Source organism: Vanessa cardui, chromosome 19 (genome assembly GCF_905220365.1).
Source record: "Vanessa cardui chromosome 19, ilVanCard2.1, whole genome shotgun sequence".
NCBI lineage: Eukaryota > Metazoa > Arthropoda > Insecta > Lepidoptera > Nymphalidae > Vanessa > Vanessa cardui.
Window position 1 is genome coordinate 7708883 of NC_061141.1, and position 24177 is coordinate 7733059.

The 24177-nt window shown below is 32.2% G+C and overlaps 1 protein-coding gene across 1 annotated transcript; it reads right to left on the bottom strand.

The window, feature by feature from the left end:
- Positions 1-10254: 10254 nt before the first annotated feature.
- Positions 10255-17481, bottom strand: LOC124537925 (beta-1,4-glucuronyltransferase 1-like). Its single transcript, XM_047114885.1, has 4 exons — positions 15991-17481; positions 14322-14442; positions 12201-12326; positions 10255-11722 (listed from the first exon to the last, which is right to left on the bottom strand). The coding sequence occupies exons 1-4, from the start codon at positions 17088-17090 to the stop codon at positions 11525-11527; spliced, it is 1545 nt and encodes a 514-aa protein (XP_046970841.1). The 5' UTR covers positions 17091-17481; the 3' UTR covers positions 10255-11524.
- Positions 17482-24177: the final 6696 nt, after the last annotated feature.

Here is a 24177-nt window from a genome sequence, read left to right on the forward strand (position 1 = left end):
TTATTTCGTTCGTTAAATAAGAATTTTAGTATCGCGCACATACCGAGCCTAATCTAAAAGTTTTTGTATATAATGAAGTATACTTACTGATTTATTTCAATCGTAATCATCATCATCATCAGCCCGTTTTTATCCACTGCTGGACATAGGCCAAGTGCACGCCAATGTGGTCTCTCTCCGGCTACTCGCATCCAGCTCCTGCCTGCCGCCTTGCGTATATCGTCACTCCGCTGTGCCTGAGGACGTCCTACACTACTTTTGCCGAGACGCGGCAAACGTAGTTTCGACATAGCCCACCGGATTAGTAAGCTGAAGTGACAGTGGGCTGGTCATATTTGTCGTAGAACCGACAACCGTTGGGGAAAACGTGTTCGTAAGCCTACAAGACTGCAATTGCCGCTTTAGTAAAACTGTCTACTGAACCAACGCCTTTATTTAACTGGAGATTGAACACTTCAAGACTGATGGACTGCTACTGAAAATTTATAAACTAATAAATAATAAATAATCGGACTCGGTTTAATAATCGAGTCAGAATTTCCTGAATTAATGCCAGAATCTCAGAATCTTTGGCGTTATGAGAATTCTTCTGGACCAACGAGAACGTACGAGTATAAAATATACGTATAAGATTTTATTCTTTTTTTCTAGGATGACACGGTTAATAAAACAAAATTGTGTTTCTCTGTAAAAGGAAATTTAATGGTTAGTTTTACATACCTCACATTAATAAAAATAAAATAAAATAACATTGAACATTGAAAAAAAAATAATATTTACGCACCTGTAAAAGAAACGACATTTAATGTTACTATTAACAATGTCTTTGTACTAAATTACAAAATTCTTTACTTTTCTAAGAACTCTCTATCGATATTTTATAGCTAACAAAATTTAGTTGTCATGATGCGTTCGATGACAGTTCATACGTGTACGAATTCAAATTAAAGAAAATACTTTTTCTTTACATCTCCCCCCCTCCGCAAAGAAAGTAAGATGGAGATGTTTTTTCTTGCACGGTCTTTAATCGTAGATAGGAGCTGGTGTTAGCTTTGAAATGTGGAAAAAATTCGACTCTGATCTCTTATGTTCAGTATTTATTTTGTAAATTGAGTTTGAAATCTTTTCTAAAATTTTGTACGGTCCAAGTTTCAGTTCATCGAGCTTCTTTCGATTGAGTTTGTTTCCATTTTCTATAAAAACAATATCACCGACTTTGAACTCTATATGTTTTCTATTTTTATCATAAATTGTCTTGTTATAATTATGTGATTTGATTGTATTTTCTAAAGCTTTTTTCCTAGCCTGGATTAAATCATGATCAGTCTTCTTCTGTTTTAACTCATTTGGCAAAATCGTAACATCTGCACCATAAAGTAGGTATTTAGGAGCATATCCAGTGATAGTATGCTCCGTTTCATTGTATTTCTGCACACAATTGTGGGCTATAGTCGTCCATGCCATTTTTGTGTCATGTTCATTTATCTTGCACCTGATTTTATTAACTAATGTCTGATTTAATCTCTCATTTAAGCCATTTGAAAAGGGAGAATTCACTGCTGTAAAAATGATGGGAATATTTTTTTGATCCAAAAACCTTTTAAATTCCTTAGAATTGATACCTGGGTATTGGTCTGATAGTATCAATTCAATACCTTCACTTTCTGTACAATTTCTTATTAATTTAATGAAGTCATTAGCATTTTGAGTACTTGATGTTAGAATATACGCATACCTAGTGAAATGATCTAATAAAAGATGTAAATATTTCTTTGTTGATCTGGAACCTCCGAAACCGCCAATGGTATCAATAGAGCATATCTGAAAAGGTTTCGTGGCGGGACCCAAGTGAGACATCAACCCATATTTAATTTGTCCCCTTGACTTATTCTTTAAGCATACTGTACAACTTTCACAGATTCTTTTTATGTTTTTAGTCATATTTTCTGCTGTATACACTGAGCTAATCATTCTTTGCATTTGTTTAATTCCTATATGCCCCATATCTGTATGTACACTTTTCATGAAATCTATGCTAAATTCCTCTGATATGATAATTTTTTCTTTCTTCCTTACTTTTTTGTAGTAAACATTGTGTTTTTTCATTAACTTGTCTTTTCTGCATTGTATATAGTCATTGTTAACCTGATCTTTTAGAATATCTTCTAGTGTTATTATATTAACTATTTTTAACTGTTCCTCTAGGTTTTCATTTGGTCCAAGGACCGGGTTCCTGCTTAGACAATCAGCTTCAATATTGTATCTTCCTGGCGAATATTTAATTTCGAAATCATATTGTGATAAGTAGTATGTTAGATCTCCTAATTCTTCGTCTGTTCTAGATCTTATATTCATATTTTCTAATGGCTTGTGATCAGAAAATACAGTGAATTTCCGGCCTATCAATAGATGTTGCCAATACTTTACACATTCCTTAATTGCCAGGCATTACAGATAGATAGCTTTCTTCCTTTTCTGTACTTCAGTCAATTTTTTCGAAAAGTATGCTACTGGTTTTTCTTCATTGTTTTTTTGTGGTTGTTTAAGTACTGCTCCTACTCCTAATATACTAGCATCTGTGTATATATTAATAGGTAGGTTTGGGTCAAAGATTGTTAATATCGGCTGAGAACATAATATTTGTTTCATTTCATTAAATGAGTCCTGACATGCATCAGTCCAGTCAAAAGTTTGTCCTTTTCTCAATAGGTTATGCAACGGTTCCAATTTAATAGCTATATTCGGCACATATTTATGATAAAAATTTATTTTCCCCAAGAATTGCCTCACATTCTTTTGAGTTTTAGGAGTCGGGAAGTTCTTTATTGATATTAAGTTATCTTTTAGTGGTCTAACTGAATTATTTTGTATTATATGACCCAAGTATTTAACTGTATCTGCTGCAAATGTACATTTAGAGAATTTTAGTTTTAAACCTTCGCTTTTTATTGCTTCAAAAAGTTTTTTCAAATGTCTTATATGATCTGTGAAAGTTTCTGAAAAAATTAAAATATCATCTATGAAACATACTGTGAAATCTCCAAGCTTGTGTTTCCGTATTATATTACACATTATTCTCTGGAATATAGCTGGGGATGTTTTCAAACCAAATGGCAAACAGGTCCATTGATAGTGTCCCTCCTGCGTCACAAACGCCGTTTTATGTCTATCTGTGACACGTAAAGGAATTGACCAAAATGCTGAATTTAGGTCCAGAGTTGAGAAAAACTTGCAATCTCTCGTCTTTAGTATTAGGTCTTCAATAAGAGGGAATGGTTGTGATTGAGGCACAACAATTTTATTTAAGTCTCGAAAGTCGATGCACAATCTTGATCTTTTGTTTTCATCTCTTTTATAAGCTAATGTAACTGGCGCTGCGAATGGGCTATATGATTCTTCTATTATATTTCTTTCCAATAATTTTGCAATTTGATCTTCAATCTCCTTCTTATCTTCTATTGTGCAACGATATGGTCTTTTGGAGCAATATTTTTCTATCAGTAGGTCAATATGTGCTTCATAACCTGTTACCTGTCCTATGTCATATTTGTCCTTTGCAAAAACAGACTTATATTTAGAAATTAATTCATCAATCACTGCCTGTTTTTGAAAGTCTAGATGATTTATGCAAATTTTGAAGTTTTCTTTTTGTATACCTTCATTGAAGTTTATTAAATTATCATATTTAATCTCCTTAGAGACTATATCTATTTTGTCTGTTTCCTTGGAAACCATTTCACTTTTTTTTATTGGCAATTTCTGAGTAATTTTTAAGTTTTCGTTTTGAACTAGGTAAAATTCTTTTATACAATCAAGACCCACTAAAAAATCATAATCGAAATTTTCCTTGTCTATTACGAAAACATTCATTTTTTTTTCTACATCAAAGATTGCTATATCAAGTGTAATTATTCCATTTGCCTTTTTAACGCCATTAATCGTTTTTAAATTAGTATTATTGCGATGACTGCTTTCCTTATTCTTTATTTTTAACAATTTAGAATTTATTAATGATACATTAGATCCAGAGTCATAGATTCCAGACACTTCAACATTTTTATTCAGTACTAATTTCACTTTGATCAATGGCGGTACTATTAGTTTTTTGGATCTTCACACTGCAATTCACATTCCAATTCTGAATTATTAATGAACTTTATTTGCTTTTTATCTTTTTCAGTAATTGAATTTGTTTTAAACCAACAAGAATCTTCTGAATGATAGCGGACACCTTTATTTAATTTTTCACAAATACTACATTTTTTTTTCTCTGGCTTAGTATCTTCTTTCTTCTTGATAAATTTTCTTCTTGAAACTAAATGTTCTAATTTTCCAAGTTCACTAAACAAATTTTTTGTTTCTACGATTTGGTCTTTGTTGATTCTGTCTGTTATAAAATCTGGTAACCCAGCAGCAATGATATCAATAAGAGTCCCTTCATCTATTGTTTTTCTTACCTCTAATAAAAGTTTTTCTTTCTTTACCGCATATTCTAGTAAAGATCCTGATTGGTACTTGTAAAATAAAGCATACTTGCTAGCAGTCCAACCTTTATTAGCATATGTTTCCAAAAAACTTGATTTCCATTTTGACCACTCGGAATGTAAACTAAGTTTGATCATCATTTTTCTTTACATACGTTTAAAATGTATAATTAATTATTTATATAATATAATTAATTCATAATAAAACTGTAATAACTGCCTGTTTCTGTTTTCTGATGATAAAATTCCGCAGACATTTTTAACTTTGCCGTTTCGTAAATTCAAATCGTTTGTAAGAATACATTGGTAAAAAAAGGCATACTATTTGATACAAGATTTTATAGATGATAAAAGAGTGTGGAGTTAATACCTGTTTACTTCCAAGCAGGATATATCAATTTAAAAAATTATATTCAACTAACATGACTTTGTATATTTTAAATGTTGAGAAATAATAACTACTAAGTTTCTTGCCGGTTCTTCTCGGTAAAATCTACTTTCCGAACCAGTGGTAGCTTCACTTATTTGTGAAATGACGATTCAAAAGTGCTTGTAAAAGCCTACTTGAGGAAAGTTATTTTTACCTACCAATATTCATAACGTTATGACACTTTTTATCCAGTTTTTTAAATGGTTCGGTGCGAACCTTCAATATCCTGATGTCACAAGTGCCACTCAACTCGACGACGTATTCAGTTTATTCGCTGTGTTGACAGTTTATTAAATATTGTCATGGAAACATTTTGTTAGTAAAAATAGATAACATTTAAAAAAAATATATAATTAAGGACTGTCATTTTCACGTGTATAAAATTGATCTTAATGTTCATATATTATATTATTTTCCCACGCTCTTATACAATGTGTGTCGCTCGAGATGACAAATGCATAGCTACACGGATAATATATATTCATATTCAATATAAATCTTATTATATTATGTTATATGAGTACAGTACAGGTATATTTTAAGCTTTGTATTACTTCGTCATTTTTGATGTTTCAATTCATTTGAAATAACTTTATATTGTCACAGAATCTACTTTTAAAAAAATGTGTGCATGTGAAAGAAATAAGAATTTTGTTATGAAACATTACAAATTTCAAATTATGTCGTTTAGCATGCGAGAGATTGTATGAAACGACGAGTTATTATCGTATCGGTCGTCTCGACGTCACACTGTTAGTGTCATTGCATGAACCAAATCTATAGATTAATTACAAACATTTCATGTCCAATTCGGCCACTTTATAAGAGACTGTTCATCATTTGGGCCGGCTTAGGTAAAACTGATTAATATTCTACATAAGACCTCTTGGACATACAATAAACTATATTATTTAATTAAAATAATAATAACTGGGTATTCATTATTGCACAATCCTTGTTCATATTCATTCTAGTCTAGTCAATATCTAACACTTTATAATTTACTCTTTATAAAATAAATATATTTACTTTAGCCACAAAATGTATCAAAATAGATCTTTCAATTTCCCTGTAATGTTTCGTAAATATGTGTGTTTTCTTTTAATAAAGGTATCCAAGGTTCAAATACAAGCTTTCAGGTAAAGTAAACATCACAGGCCTGTGTCGTGACCAACTCACACATCGATCATTTATATTTATACATAGATAAGCAGAGGTCAAACAGTTCACTAACTTTTTCTAGAATTTATTTAAAAAAAAAAGTAGATAATCGTTTTTTCTAAACGTTTGCCTTTAATCTTTTAATATGCTTGTATGTTATTTTATTTCAAATGTGAGACTTTAAATAGACGTTTGTTTAGTATTTGGTATTTGGTACTAAGACCTATTGAATATTCAATTAAACCTTTTGTATCTTTCAATTAACATGCCGAGGCAAATAACTATGATCTTTTAATTTGACATAAATGAGGTGTGAAGAGTCCAAATATATACTTTTTTATTTTTTATTTTTTTTTTGGGAAACATACAGTTAACAACACATACATTGTATATCAATTAACCCGTGTACAAACCAATCAAGTTTTGCACTAAAAACTATATTAAGATAATTTGTGCGGTGAATAATATTCATAATAATTTCAGAATATTTTTGTGACATTTATCAGACGACTAATTTCATAAATCAAATGCAAAAATTATTGAATTGTCTGCTATCCAAATTTACCAACCTCTCATCATAAAAAAAAATCCCCATAGGTACAATAGATATATTTTTAATCAATACGTACTCATGGTAATATGGCGTAAAATAATTAATTTACATTTTATTTACCAGGCAACATTGACAACGAGAAAGTGAAATGAAAAAAAAGAAATGATTACCGTATAACAGAGTAAACTAGCGAAGGCAGGCACAAACAAAAGGAAATTTATTGGAAGGGAGTAAATATGTATAGGGCGGTAAATAAGAGATCTTGTATTGTAGATCATGTTTGAACAGCGTGGGCGTTTCATTTCTATTGGAACAATAAAGGCTAAAGGAAACCGTATTGCTTCTTCTATTATAGCTTTTTTTTTATATACGTTATTTTAATAAACGCTCAACGATATTCTGCCTAGCGATATGAAAAGCGATATCCAGTTCTTGGAAATATACCATAAGTAGTAAATATTTGATTGCCCAGTGGTTAGAACGCGTGCATTTTAACAGATGATCGCGGGTTCAAACCCAGGCAAGTACCACCAAATATTCATGTGTTTAATTTGTGTTTATTATTCATCTCGTGCTCGGCGGTGTAGAAAAACATCGTGAGGAAATTTGCATGTTCTAATTTCAAAATGAAATTCTGCCACACGTGTTTTCCACCAACCCGCATTGGAACAGCGTGGTGGAATATGTTCCGAACCTTCTCCTCAAAGGGAGAGGAGAACTTAACCCAGCAGTGGGAAAGTTACTGGCTGATGTTGTACGTTGTTGTTTTATCATTTGTTAATAATATTTTTAATTTGAATGTTTATTTATATTTATTTCAGTAAATGACCAACGGAGCAAGCTTAGTACGAAAATAAATGAGAGCATATGTATTTTTTAATTAAAAATATAATTTGGGTAGCTATTAGAACACTCTTGTCTGTTTGTCAAGACGATGGTTCAAGGCATTCACTTTAATTTGCTTCGTTCTAGAATGTTTTTATGGTAATGAAACTTTCAAGGTCAAGCGTAATGACCTTAAATGCACCTAGTATAAAAATTAAACTGAAATGTTTGTAACAGTAAGTAAATTAGTATTTAGAACAATTTATGCCTACAATATTTTACTAAATAATTGAAAAACACATGTATTACAAATGATAAAAATAAAAATTTTAAACCGTAGGTTGAAATAAAATATCCTTTATATTTTATTTCAAATTAAGAGTGTATGTTGTATATTCCATTATTAAAAATTCATCAGTGCATAAAACAGTTTTAGTTTCCTACCAATATAATTATATGAATTAACTTTTACTAAGTTACATAATTATCGTATATAAGCATATTTATTTTAATATGATCATATTTTATTGTTTTAATGTATTAAAGTATTATCAGCATAAATAATTCGATTTAAATAGTTGTTACAATTTGCGTTGATTGTCAACATCCGGTTTTGACTAAATTGTTTTTTAAAATGGATCGAAACCGGATGTTGCTACATTCGAAGGAGGGGCGTGTAAACATTAAATACTAGGAGTAAGCCTAGAAATGGTCATTCTTACTTTAATCGGCGAATTGGAAGGATCGTGAACCACTTCAGGAGAGATAAAGTATTGATTGTGAGGAGAGTTTTTGTATTATTCCAACATAAGTGACATAGATACACTGGTACATGTACTTACTTAAAGTTGCTGTCGCCATTTTGTTTTTTGTTTTACTTTAATTTGTACTGTATTTTCTCATAATCAACTTAGAGTTTGATGGAAGGTAATTCTATTCGCCATATACCACATTCACAATTTAATGTATTTGTATATTCTACTTATATATAGTTCGCGTTGAGTATGGCGCAGTGGTAAGAACGCACCACCTACCCCAGTGGTGAAGGAAAAAAAGGCATGTGGGCAATTTCATTGAAATTTCACCAACATACATTAGAGCAGCGTGATGGAATAGGCTCATAATCTTACAGCAAAAAAGAAAAGGAGACTTTAGCCCAACTACAAAGAATTTATAGGCTATTATTATATGCATAGTATACCCTGAGATAAATAAAGTATTTAAAAATGAAACCACTTTTTATATTAATTATTAAATTTATTATTACTTTAAGGACGAAATACATTCCATAAGAAAGATTAAAAATTACACTATTAAGTTATGTAGTATAAAATTAATAATAATTCACAGCTCATTTACTTATTACATATACATAAAATAGATACAGGGTGCTTATGGAAAACTAGATTAAAATGCAATTATATAAAAATATAACATTGAAATAACAGCACACTAAAAATTTAAAACAATCAACAATCAATATTATAGTATCAGTTAATGTTCGGAACCGTGAAAGTTGTATCACTAATGCTGGACATATCTGTTCCAATAGATGATCCTCAGCCCAAAATTACAGCCAAATTATAATGTTCCACGACATCGAACCAGCCTCGACGGAAATGGTGTGATGAGTTAGATGCCTTTCAGTTCAATACCAAAAAAGAGCACATACGCTTTTTGTAACAATGTGACATACCAGCTAAGAATAATTTATCTCTCTGCACCAGTGTTAATAGACGAAATAATATCGTGTAATAAAATACGCATCGTGTACTGATCGATGGGGTATTCTCCTATTTTAAAGAATGCCATTAATGTGGGACAGTAAAATATAGGTTTCATTATTTGAGTTGAAGAGAAAAATTTAATTATGAAGATATTGGTAACATGTTTTTTGTATTTGTTTTACTCAACCAAACCAAAATAGTGGGGGAAACCCAGTGTTATTGATAGTTTGGTTGCAACATCGTCGATATATATTTTTTCCAAAACATAAAGCATATAATTTAAATACAGTCACAAAGCACATCCTCAAAATAAAAGACAATTATCAAGACAAAAGTTTAATACCCCGATTCTATATTTTACGATTGATTTACGTCACTGAGTTACGAATAACGATCCGTTGAAGACGTTCCCATATTTTAGTTTCGTCCTTTACAAACATGGGACAGTTGTTTGTCAAATTTTAGGCTACTTTCACATGATTATCCGTTTCGTAGTTTTGCTTTTCGTCGTATACTAAGGACAAGTTCACACATACGACAGTATTCCAATTCCAGTAAAACGAATCGCACCTCAAATACAAAATAATTAGTAAGTAAGTAAATATAAAATTAATTAAAAAAATATAAGGACATATAACTTTTTTTTAGTAAATTTTGTGTCTGTTTTATAGATACAGAATATTTAGTCTTCTTTCTCCGAATGTCAAACACATTCGAAAAAAGAAGGCTGACAATGACGTCAGAGGAAGAAATCGATAGACATACTTGGAACTTAGAACCGCATACCCGTTCATCAAATTTTCTACCACCAAACGGCAAAATTTTTTACTATGTGTTCCGTTTTTAAAGACGTATGAGCCCGTGTGACGGACACAAAAGACATAACATCTTAGCTCCCAAGGTTGGTTGCGCATTGGGTAAGGAATGTTTAATATTTCTTACAGCGCCAATGTCTTGAACGACCGCCTAACTATTACATAAAAAAGCGCTTACCGCTTAAATTACTGAGATATTAAAATACGGTACAAAGTATTTTTAACAAAGAGGTAATACTAACTGCATTGCATTATCAAACATCAATTACCTTCCAGTAAACTATGACGTACGTCTATGTAATTATAATTCAGCGCTTTATAGTCATATCTTGTCTTCTGTCGAATAATTTAGTTGTGACAAATCTTTACTCTAATAGAGTTCGGACTCCAACATAGTTCTTACGAGAAACTAAATAAAGACGCTTCCTTTGATATTGACGCACTGAAAATAAATTATAACAACCCATTAAATATAGATATACTTTCACTAATTAGAATTAAAATTAATCAAGAACATTATTTGTGCATAATTAACTTCGGTGATGGAAAATATCATGAGAAATGCTGCATGTAACGGATGTTATTCTGCCACGAATATCCACCAGCCCACTTTAAGATAACGTCGAGATAACTCCTCCTTGACAATAAGAGGTGGCCGTAGCATGGACACTTAGTTAGTATAAATATTATTGGTCGTATTCCAGAATATACAATAATAATAATCAGTCTACCGAATTCTACAAAATAATCAAATCTATTGCGTCTGATTATTTGGTATACTGAGTAAACAAATTGTTTACATCGAAGATTTTACATCAATATTAGCATTGAAAATAAATTTGTTGATCGAATTTAAATTTACATAGAATAGTATTATTGTATAATTAAAATGTTAATATTAGAAAATCATTTATAAATATATTATATCCACAGTATTTCGATTATATTATCGTTTATTGACTTCAATATATTCATCTAGTAGTATATTTCAATTTCTGGTAAATAACTGCGTATTTTTTATGTATTTAATATTAAGTTTAGCAACAAAATTATTAAAAATCAACAATTAAATATTTATTTTAAAAATTAAAATATTGAATAATATAAATTATTTAAATAGACTCCGCAAACTTATATAACGTTTTGTATTGACCCGACCCTAATAAACTCTTTAGAATTAAAAAGGAACATTTCGCTTAGGGCTAAAAAAGCTATCACAATTCGAATAAAAGATGAAACTACGGAATAACATCCACCTGGGTATATAACACTACTAGGGATGTACTTTGTTCAATGAAGACCTATTACCTAAAGAGTTATTACAAAGAGTACGATACAAGCTTCTTATACGAGTTTTAGACAAGATTTTGTGCTTTCGATCACATTTAAACATAATTATTAAGTAGTAGATAGCGTGATGCCAGTCTTAATGTTTGACCCTTTTAGTCAATTTTATTATGACCCGTTCCGTGAATTTAATGTCATTATTCGTCGTTAAAATATTATGATTCATATTATTATAAATGTGACTAACATCCATACATTAATTTACACTTAGGTATATTTTGGTACTTTTGCTTAAAGGAAGATATTATTGTTTGATAACGTCGATGGTTGATCCTTTCCGCTCTGTGATCTCTTGATCCGTTACGTGAAGTCGCCGCGTGACATAGAAAGGCTCCATCCAAAACGACCATCCGGTACTCTTGGAGACACATTTCGAGCATCTAATAATAAAATGGCAGTCATGTATTCATGTCAAAAATATACATTTTATTTTATACGATGATTTTCTATTTCTATTTGTACTATTTCTTACTACGTTGAAATATATGTTATTAATGAAATTAGACTTTGTACAAGTTGACAGTTACGAATTTATGTATTGAATTTATTATATACCTACATACATTAACTTTTATCGTTCGTTGTTTCGTCTAAGATAAAAAAATTTGCGAGCAAAATTAAGCTGTAAGCTGTCATAGCAAAATTATTATTTGATAAGACATAAACTAAAATATATAAATAACATATACGTGTCCAAATTTAGACAAGTCAACAGCGGTCCTGTTTCTAAATCAACGTTACATTGTATTGTATATAATATATACATATTGATACTGGAACAATACATTCATTAAAATACAGCTGCAATATTTGACTTAAACAAAACGTGAAACTAAAATAACGCTGGCAAAAATATACCTGTGTCATTTTATCCTGACGCCCTTCCCAGGATAGCTCTTCACTGTACCAAGGTTCATTTTGAGTACCGAAGTATAGGGGTTCCCATCTGTGATAAGGGTACTCCCTCCGAGCGATCAGCATTGGCTGAAAGGGATTTTTCTTAAGATTCTCGCTGTGACATTGAAAAATATGGTTTTTCTTCAGTCTTACACAAGGCAAAATTATTCGACTATTCTAAAATAATAGACTTACAATTCCCGAAACTAAAAAAAATCTCAATAAAAGTACATAGTAATTAGTATATCAAATAATAAAATCTAACCTTGGATCATTATACAATACTACGATTTACAAAAGAATTTATAAAAGCAATGCAGCCGTTTGATAGAAATAGAATAAAAAATACTTGGCCAAATATTAATATTTATCTATAAACTTGTTGTAAGGGCTTTTTGCTTTTTTTTGCATTTGGTTAGATATCGCCTATTCATCTAATATTATAACACCACACAGCAATAAACACAACAAAACTGAGTGAGCCAGTCTCGATACTGGCACAAAGTAACATTTAATACCATAAAAAAAGAAAAAAAAAAGATTCACTTTTAACTCCTATACCTACATCTAATATTCATAGGTTCCATTTGCTTTTCGTGACCTTTACAGGTTATTACTTTAAATATGTTGTTCGCGTGGGTGGTGTGCAGGTGTTAGGTTAGGTTATGTTTACACCTGCGATATTTATACGAAACTTTACGATGATTGGTTAATTAAGAACTGAAAGCGTTAGAAACAAATTCATTTCCGCATTAATTACCTAATGTCTTGCAACTTTTTTTATGTAAGTTGAAACGTAAAAAAAAAGAAACGTTTCAAGAAAAATGGATTTTACACTACCAAATACTGTCACAATATATATTATATTGCTCCAGCCTTACAACTGTATTATCTAGTTTGCCAGCGATCAAGTCTAGAATATTGTGAGAGCTGACCACACACACTGACACACTGCGAACCAGCTGCGCTTCTATCGCATTACTGCGAATAAACAGCCAACATTCGATACAGCTATATTCACTGTCAACATTCGAGTTCAACCTAGGACCAATGATTTTACGTACTATCTGAGGCACGAGAATATACACTTTCAAGTTTCAGATTCCAGAAGACTGTGAATTTTGCGATATGAAGACCAAATTACTATTCATCGCTTCGACGTAGGTTTTGAACTAAGAACCTCGGATTTTGCGACAAAACCTCTGAACCACCGAGGCAGTCAATATAAGCTAATGACAACGAAGACGTAAAACGAATTTTAATAGATTAATCTAGAGGAAGTCCTGTCACTTTCCTTCAATAAAAATTGATTGGAACGCAGAGGTCCGCCTCTGTGGAAATTTGATTAATTACAAAATAACTCGAGGAAATCCATTTCATTTTACTCGCTTTAAGTCTAAGTATATCTGGGGACCGGATGTGCTGAGTAAATTCGAGATTACTCCTTTAATCACTCTTTGATCCTCCGTTTGACGGAAATTTAATTAACACTTATCTTCTTAATAAATCTTTAATTTAAATATCTATAAATAGCATAAAACAAAGTCGCTTTCTGGTTCTTTCTGTATCTCTTATACCTTAAACAAATTACTTAACGGATTTTGATCTGATTTTCACTATAAAGGAAAAAGTTTTGTATACCTATATATTTTTTAAACATTTTACAAAAAAAATTATGACAATAAATATAATCTCAATGAAAATAATATTATGAATACTACTCATTCATGTCATAATTATAAAAACTTATAAATGAAGTAACATATATTAATAAAATTTACCACTTAATATTTTATCAATTACTTTTATCAATAAAACCATACGGAACCCGAGTAATCATTTCAAAGCTACTAATAAGCTCAAACTATTGAATATAGAAAGCCTTAACTAACAGGTTAATTTTTTAACGTAAGGAAAGGTACTTAAGCAAATTTTAGTAACAGACAGTCGAAATGAGCACTCAGTATTTTATACAACATATTCAAAAAACACAATGGATTTACTGAATGAAATATAGTTATGAATATGTTTATATGTATCTTTAAAAACCGTGATAAAGCAATTAATATGAGTTCTACTTACCTCGATAACACTTGGCGATGGACGTATCAGCCAAGACTGAAGTCCAGGGAATCTTTGACAATGAGAACAAACCTTCTGATGGAAGTATTTCGCTCGGTTTTCATTTATCAACCGTACTAACCTGTTCAGTAAAATTTCATTAGTTTTATCGATGGTTTTATAAAAGTGATGTCTAAAACCGCATTACGAAATAGAACTACGTGATATTTTGGTTTAATCTCCATCCATAGCACAAAGTCAAGTTTACATATAAACAAAATTTATTAGACTACGTAAATTTTAAAATTCGAATGCGTGTACATATCTACACATGTTTACATTCTGTATCACATGTTTGCAAATGGTACAGAGAAGCGAAAATAAAAATGACGCGGTGTTATTTCGAGGTGCGACCTTAGCTTTAGATGTATCGTCAAAAAATGTAAATAATAAACAAAACTTTTTACATAAAAATGAACATTTAAAAAAAATTGAATTAAAGTTCAAATCACGCTACGATTTTATTCTCAGTTCATTATTTTTATGGGTATAGGTGAGTAGTGGTAGTGTAGTTGTATACTATTTTGAAACTTAATAATTTGGCAGTGTTTAACAAAACAATAACATTTCAACTGGTTGGTATTCTAAGAGCCTTCAAGAGAAATGTTCTCTAAGCGCATCCATCAATCAAGCACGGGAGCGCCTCAACCATAATTACCGTGGCGGAAAATCAATCCACCAGCAGAAAGCCTACGAATCCTATCGTGTAGTATGCACACTGCAACCAATTAAACGTAATAGTATCGAGTGTAAATGAATTTCATTTTCGTATCAGTTAATTTTGAAAAGTATAAAAATTAAATGTATCATTTTAAAATCAAAATATATCAACATAGTATAAAACAAAGTCTCTTCCCGCCGTATGCACGATTAGATCTTTTGAGCTACGCAAAGGGTCTTAATGCGGATTCCATTCGTAAATATGGTGCTTTAAAACGTTGATTTATATTATACTTAGGAGACAAATGCCGAGAAATTTAACTAACCTTGTTCCTAAAAACACCTAAAAAATCTAAAAGTTGTATTCAGTACCCGTGTTACACCTGGACGCGTACCTAGTTATTAATAAATTATATAAAAGCGTAAAGAAGAACAGATCAAGTCTAATAATCGTTTTCTTTAAGAGATTGCTCTTCAATATTCCATCTTCTAATTTATCCTTGAACCTTCTAAGCATCTTTTAAACATAATATTCCGTGACATTTTTAGTGCTATATTTTATGGGCTGCTTAAAAATTTTATAAGTTACATTAAATTTACGACACCAATTCATATCTAACAAAATGATAACAGATAAGTATAAATTAAGTTTCATGTTACATTTTATATTTTTTATAATTCATATTTTCTGTTTTCATACAAATGGTATCAAATACGCCGAACCTTCATAAGATTATTATTATCAATTAAGGATTCCTAGCGATATAAAAAAACAACCGTGTAATAACAATTCGAGTAAATATTTCAAAACAGTCGAGTGTGAGTGTGTGAGTAAAATGAAATACAGAGAAAATGAACTATGAAGTCTCATTCTTAATAACAACTCTACTCCCTTATGACGTACAAAGTGTAAATTGAATACTATATACCCGCAGGTGTTCAACATTAGAGAATTCATTTATCAACTTACGTGTCTTTGTCGCGGGGTATCTCAACACCCCTTTCCACTTCAAACAAGGGTACTACAAAGACTGTCTTAGAGAATATACGTCCCTCGTCTCGTTTCTTATCGCCCATAAGTTTCCTAACCATTGTCAGAAATTTCGGAGCTAATCCATCGCTCGGTACCAACTCTATATCAGAGACTATGAAATAGTTTGTTCTTGATGCGTTCCTTGCTATATTTCTACCCACATTAATTGGATAATCCAAATGATTCTCTTGTCTAAATGTTGGTATGTCGAACAGGTCGATTCCAGCACAGTCGTTAAATATAAGCTGTGGGACAAACAACTGTCTCTTAGGCATCCTAGCCATCATTCTTTCGACTTTCTTCTTTCTCACCCATTGTACGTATTCAGCTCTTGTTTGATTGTTCAATTTTCTATAACGTTCCATTTTTCCTCTCAACAAATCCTCTATTGAAATATTAGCTGCAGTTGTCGGAATATCTGTGGTTATATAATAAGAATCGGATATTCGCATTTTTGGTGGATAACGTTTGGGGAAGAACAAATGGAGAGAAACTTTGGACATAGCTGAATAGCAACTGCACAGCTGATTCATAATTTGCATTGTTATGTCCATATCGAAATTTGGCACGAAAACTGACAAGCTTATTGGACCATCCCAGTATCTCGCTATTTCTGCAATGTGGTAAAGAAATTCTGGAGTAGCTTGAGTGGCATACGTCAGGGCATCGTACTTGGAATTGTTTGCATATGCAGTTCCTTGGATAGCATTATAAATTACCCTGTAAGAACTTCTATTGCCTCCTTCTGGGGGTGTTAGGGGCTGAATATTTTTCCACTCTATTAATTTCGGTAGGCCGTAGTTAAATTGACAGTAGCTTGTATTTTCGCTAGGTTGGTTACCACTTAAAAATGCCCCTGGTATATAGTCAAAGTCGCCGACCTTCGCAGCGAAGTTTGGCATTTCTTGGTGTTTGTAAGCATAGAGCTGAAATATTACCGTCATAATAACGATAAATAAAGCGATGAGTAGAATGGTTGAATGCCTTCTTGTCAGCCGATATGAGTACGCTCCACATATTCTGATGCATGTCGTCATTTTGAAATATCATTATCTGATTTTTATTATAAAATGCAGTTTCGTTTCTTTATTATTAACATCGATGACACTTTCAAAAGCACAAATAATATGAATTGGTGAATTAATTTACGCATTACAATTGAAGAAAGTAATATAATCAATATAAAGGACTATCATATTTATAATTTTATATGCACTGATATATTCCATTTTTCCACAATCAAAACAAGTCAAACTTCACACACTAAGACAATAGACGATTCATGATAACCTATAACTCGCACGCCCGAAAAATGTTTCCGTAAAATAAATGAAAACAACTATCACTTAATATATATAATGGTAACAAATTTAAAGACACTTTACGATTATTTACATTTATAATCATCGAAATTCACGAATGAATTTATTTTTCAAGTCAGTTTGACAAATGCGCGCGTCGCGACGCAGATGAGATGCGCAGAGTTCTTGTCAAAAATCAATATGTACCTCTTCAATCCCCGTTTAGTGTCATTTTTAGTTTTATCTTTATTTGATGAAATAAAAAACAAAAGAATCATTTGTGTTCTCATTTTCACTGGTAACTAATAATGAAAATGAAATATAACTATTGAACAATATAAATAGCATACAAAATGAATAGAAACAAATCTAATTTAAAAAGAGAGAAATAGACTGAAATAATGAATTTATATTAGGGTATTATTACGCTAATTAGTTTATCTTAACATTGAGAGAAAGGTACCTCAAATGTCGATTTAATTAATTGTTGATACTGATTTGTTAACTTGTTCAATTGTATTTAAATGGCATTTAGCTGTAGCGGAAAATTGTAATCCAAGAACCCGAGTCTGAGTGACAGACCACACGAACTCAATTTAAACTTTGTTTCTTTCCTGTTTCACTGTCGACATAACATGGATCTTCCTAATTTTTTTAAATATTTATGAAGTATTGATATTCATATTTTAATAGATGAAAAATGAAATTCTATCTACATTATTAAAACAATGTGCGAGCAAAAACAAAACAAAGTAGTATTTCTGAGAATATTTAAATTCAAATCTAGAAAACTCATTTTAATTATTAGGAAATATATACGTGACAAAGATATTTGTATTTAGAACCTTTATTCCAACTATAATATTTCAGTTAGCTTAGAAATCACAATTTATAGCGCGAGAAAGCGTTTTAAAGCATGACGTGAAAACCACTCAGGATTTTCGAATCTGACAATTTGGACATCTTCAGCTGACTGATTCAAAAGTCAAACTATACGAAATTTCAAATTTCACAGATACGACATCGTAAGCACTAGATCGTTAAAATAAGTTGTTTAATTGTATGTATTGTATAATAACTTATAATTATGTAAATTTATGTATTAAGTTTTAATTGTACTGCACTGCCATACTCTAATTAAAATGGTAGATAAGACTAACTTCTGAGTTCCTTGTCGGTTCTTCTCGGTAGAATCTACTTTCCAAACCGGCAGGCGATTCTACCGAGAAGAACCAATAATGTGTTTTAAAATATTTCCTTATTATTTTTTGAATATTTTATTTTTGTATATATTATTTTGTAAAAGAATCGGTTCATATTTCCCTTAACTTTTTCCGAGCTGTTGTTTGTTGCCACAAAACATTCAACGGCACGGCAGAACTCATTGAAAAGCGACATGGCGTTTACGTTTTAACTTCATTGCCAGCTCGACATTGACATGAGGAACTATACCAAAATCAAAAACTGCAAGTAAAATCACCTAGATTTCGTACACGTTTACAAACAATGTTTTCAAAATTATTACATGAATAATGTTGAATTCCTCTGTACAATAGTGTTGGAGTTAGAAACGCTTCTAACTTCAGAATCATAAATGTTCTCTCGAGTTGACAGGGACATTAGCGCACAATCGGGCTATTATGCAGTCACATTCATTTGTGTAACGAGTCAACTTTGTTTTATACTGGTTTGTAATTTTTTATACTTTCTGCAAAGCAAAGACAAATTTCGAGATGTTTAAAATTCATTTAGATTAGTAGCTAGTAGTGAAATATAAAATCTAAAAGTTCAATTAATCTGTGTTCCATTTTCATCTCCGAATTTCATACATTAAAATTGGCAAGCTCATACACGTAGCTGAAAATAAAATTGTGAAAGTTCCGCAGCTTTTGAAAAATCTGGTAATCTTAACCCCATTTCCCTAAAAGTTCGGTGCTTTGATGTTCCGCTTCCGGTACACTCGACTCTACACAGGAAGTCGATAGTTTTAAGTTTTCAACACGCTATCGCTTTATTCACTGAAAGCATTAAACTACAGTCTTACTCCAGATTTACGATAGAAAACGTAAAATTATGGACAAATCGATGAGCAATAAATTTCAAACCAACTTCGAATTTGTTAAACCGCTTTATAGAAAACCAAATTTCAATGGACGTGATTGCAACGCGAAAAGTACATTTCCTGTGACATTTGATAGAAATATAAAACGGTTTGGCGACGACTTTAATGTCAAAACAGTTGTTACCAAAAGCGGTGCTAACGTTATAAATATCAAACGCAACGTCAGTAGAGAATACAAAGTTTTATTACCTGGTGCTTGTGATAGTGAAATTAACGCTGAAGATTTGCAAAGTTTTAGAGATTTTGAAAGAACACTCAATAAAGAAATCACATATCGCGATAAGTTTTTAAGTGATAACAACATGTTAAACAACAACGAAGGTGCCACGTGTAGTCTTAGTAATATTAATAAACTTACGAACAAAAATAATGATAACAATAAATCATCACAGACAGATATTAATCGGACTATTGTTTACCATAAGGTGCATTATAAAGTACATAGATACATACATATAACTTTATAGCTATATATAGAAAACTATCTTTGAATGTATTTTTAGATGCCGGACACGTGGTTAAGAGTGTATCCCGATAGAAAAGTTGCCGGAGAGAACTTATATTCGATAATATTAAGATGTTGTTTGTGCCAACTAGGACTAGCCACGTTTTTGATACTTTGGACTATTATTGCTGTTTTCGTTATACAATCCTACGAAGGTACGTCTAAATACACCAAAAAATATATACAGTATGTATAGTCGTACTGACTTGATATATTGGACTCCTAGAGACTATTTCCATGGCAGGAGCATTAAAGTTAAACAGACCTTAGATTTACATATTACATGGGATTTACTAATGGCTCAGCTTACAAACACTTCTCAATGAATATATTTTACTTATAATACAGTATTATTCTACTTAACTAATATTCATTTTCATTTTATTCCTTATGTCGAAGAATGTATCTTAATTCTTAAAAAAATATAATCATAATCAATTGTCATTTTTTTATGATTCAATACTCAACTTATGGTATTATCAATTCATGGTCATATTCTTTTATACATCTTTAGTCCTACTGTGATTGAAATTGAAGAGGTGTTCTACTCGTCTTTCACCGGCATAGCCCTTTTTTGTATATTTTTTTAATTGAAGTATATTATTCTGCCATAATGCACGATTTGATCTTCTATTTTAAAAAAAAACAAAAGAGAAAGAATAATGACTTAAAGGATATATATAATGGCTTATAGACAGGAGTCACTGTATCATAAGTCTTTTAGTGGTCACTAGCAATACCTGTTACGTGTTTTTTTATCCTTGAAAATATTTTGATTTTGAAAGTTGACGTAGTCAAGATTGATATCTAGATAATAATCTTAATCATAACAACACAAAACCTCTTTGCACAGCCTGATGGAATAAGATGATTGATATCTTTACTTCCCTTTGGTGGGTTTTGTATTAACCAGTCTGTACAATATAACTTAGTATTGTTGAGTACCGGTTTGAAGGTCAGGAATAAGCCAGTGTAACTACCTAACTACAGGCACATGGGACATACCACCTTAGCTCCCAAGGTTGGTGAAGCGTTGATGTTATTAAGAAAGGTTAATAGATCATGAGTCAATCCACCTATCTACTTGACATAAAAAAATCTCCTCATAGGTAGACAAATATGTAATTAAATTAATCTTTTACAATTCTTTACTTTGTTGTTTTAGGTCCGCAAGAAATAAAAGTATCATCACAATTTGAAAAGGAACAAAATCAACTCGTAATCGATCTGGCGACAGAACTGAGACAGGTAATCATTTAAATTATAAATGTTTATTAATAACATAAAATAACATATATAAGGGATATACCCGTGACGCAATTTGAGCTTATAAGGAAATATCTTATGGAGTAATGTAGACTGTTAGGCGGATTTGCATAGCGGTGTATTACAGCAAAGCATAATGTTTCATGCTTAAGGAAATTCCTTAAACTCGTAAAGGCTATGTAAGTTATATTCTCTGCCACAAAAGCAATTTGTCTTATTAAAATAAAAAAATCAACTTTTACTTGGTGGTAGGGCTTTGTGCAAGCCCGTCTGAGTAGGTACTACCCACTCATCAGTTATTCTACCGCCAAATAACAGTACTCAGTATTGTTGTGTTGCGGTCTGAAGGGTGAGTGATCCAGTGTATCTACAGGCACAAGGGACATAACATCTTAGTTCCCGAGGTTGGTGGCACATTTACGATGTAAGGAATAGTTAATATTTCTTACAGCGTATTTCTTACACTTACCATCATGCTCGTCCGCCAACCTTTACCATAAAAAAAATCAACAAAAATATTTTCTATAGAAAAAGAAGAAAAAAAATATTATATCAGCTTATATAAGTGCTAGATTTCTGACATTACAAAACAATCAATATAACAACATTATAATTTAGTCTTGTTAATGTTTGGACTTCTGCTATAACCCGTAAAGTCGTTGATATATTTTGACAACACATAGCCAAGAATATAATTATGTATATAAGGGAAGTCAAAGGCGTAACCTTCAAAGGAGCACACTTTGTAGACCTACAGTTTATAGGCCGCTGGGGCATACGCACACATTGAGAACAGAACGCTCAAACAAATAAAATAAACATAAACTTAATTAATTAGGCTCACAGATTACAAAACTTAATGCACAACATTTGTGTTGAACTCTAAATATTTGAGGTTAATATTAATATTAATATTAATATCATATTCAGAAGAAGTTGGAACACAAAATTGAAATCTTACCAGAGTCGCTCAATGCTTTATAATACTTTTACTTACAAAAAAATGTTCAAAGAAGCACGATTCGATTCGATTATTACGAATTCCAGAAAGAAAGATAATGTTTAAAACTATCTAAGAGTCATCAAAACTTTTTTTTCTAAATTTCAAATGTAAATACTACGTAGAAATATATATCTGCCAGATATTTACCAATATCCAAACAAATATAAAGAAAACACAATCAAAATAATAAATTAAACTAAAGGCACGAACATAGCATCTGTGGAAATTTATATTTAAAAATATGGTAGTTTCCTGTTTGCGCAATTTTTACCTAAACATTTTTTTGACCTTAAACGAGTTGATGGATAGGAAATAGCATGGAAAAATTCAGATTTCTTTGTTGGTATTTGAACCAAGGGTAAGCTTTTGTATTAAATTCGATATTCTTAATATAACAATAATGCTGTTTTTCGTATAAATTATGATTATTATAATAACCATGTATAAACAAATAGTGCTTTTCTGTAGGAACTAACTTCATACCTCATTCTGGAAATGTTGACAACTCAATTATATTGAAACGTTGTTTTTATGCGTGTTACCCAAAACTATCCTATGTATGTCATGTGGTACGAAATTTGAAATAAGAAATAATGTTTTTTTTTTTTTTTTTTGTGTGTTGTGTATTGCTGTTGGCCCTACTGGCCTTCACAGCGTCACCTGACTTTCGGGCGAGAACTAATGTCCCCTGCCCTGAGGTTGAGCGCGGGGCTCTAAATTAAAACTAAATTAAAACTAAAGTTCGTCCTGAGGGTGTCTCCTATGAGATCGCACCTCGGCTCAGAACGAAATCGGTGGGGAGTGATTCTAGCACTGAGTGAATTTACTGACGTCTCGGCCGCCTCCGAGACGTCGCATAACTGGGTCCTCGTTTCCGCCGGCGGAAACGCTGTGGGTGTGTGGTGTGTAGTGTGTTATTCCCTACAAATGGTTTGTTTGCGATAGTGAGGCTATCGTCTGTGTCGTTCAGGACGTGCATAGGTCGCCTGAGTCTATTCGGAATATTACCTCTTCGAGAGGTGTATTGGCACGATTGAGCAATCAGCGGATTGCTGTGTTCTTTAGCTCTCTCAAAATACGCCGTCGATAATATTTTGAGATGCTTCGCGATCGAATCGATGTCGAAGTCCTTATGGAGATCTACATTTCGGATGTACCACGGCGAGTCCGTGGCAATGCGGAGAAATCTATTTTGAACGGTCTGCAATCTTTTGATTTGCGTCGCCTTGATATGAGCAAAGACAGGGCTCGCGTAGGTCATGATAGGACGAATGCAGGCTTTGTATAGTGTCGTCTTATTTCTAAGGGACATTTTACTCCGCCCGCATAACATCATATACAGTCTTCCTAGTACGAACGCTGCTTTGTTTCGGACTCTAGTTACGTGAGATTTGAAAGTTAGTCTACTGTCTAGGGTGACCCCCAGGTATTTCGCTTCCGGTTTCCACGGTATCGGTTTATTGAATATTTTAATGTCTCCCGGTTGGCCCTGATTCCATTTTATGTAACTGGGGTTTCTACTAAAGTGTACTGCTACACTTTTTTCCGGATTAACTTCGATTCTCCATTTCCTAAACCAGTTGCCTAGTGCGTTGGCTGCGGATTGGAGTCTCTTTGTGATGACCTTAGTCGAGGTTGAGGTCGTATAGAGTGCGGTGTCGTCCGCGAAGAGGGCTAGGTTGACCATTGGAGTGGCCTTCGGAATGTCGTTGGTGAATAAACAGTAAAGAATGGGAGATAGCGCGGAGCCCTGAGGGACTCCTGCCCTGATAGGGCGAGGTGAGGACAGGGTTCCTTCAACTCGGTAGCGGAAGGTGCGATTCGTCAAGTAGTCTCGTATGGTGAGCACGAGTCTGTCTGGCAGCCCTAGTAAGTGTAGTTTATATAATAAACCATTGTGCCAGACTTTGTCGAATGCTTTCGCTAC

Excerpts from the sequence above, each read along its gene's own strand:
- LOC124537925 (XM_047114885.1), bottom strand. The coding sequence starts at position 17,090 with ATGACGACATGCATCAGAATATGTGGAGCGTACTCATATCGGCTGACA. Across the intron at positions 14,443-15,990 it reads ATACCCCGCGACAAAGACAC|GTTAGTACGGTTGATAAATG; the intron begins GTAAGTTGATAA and ends TTTACTGAACAG. Across the intron at positions 12,327-14,321 it reads CATCGCCAAGTGTTATCGAG|CCAATGCTGATCGCTCGGAG; the intron begins GTAAGTAGAACT and ends AATCCCTTTCAG.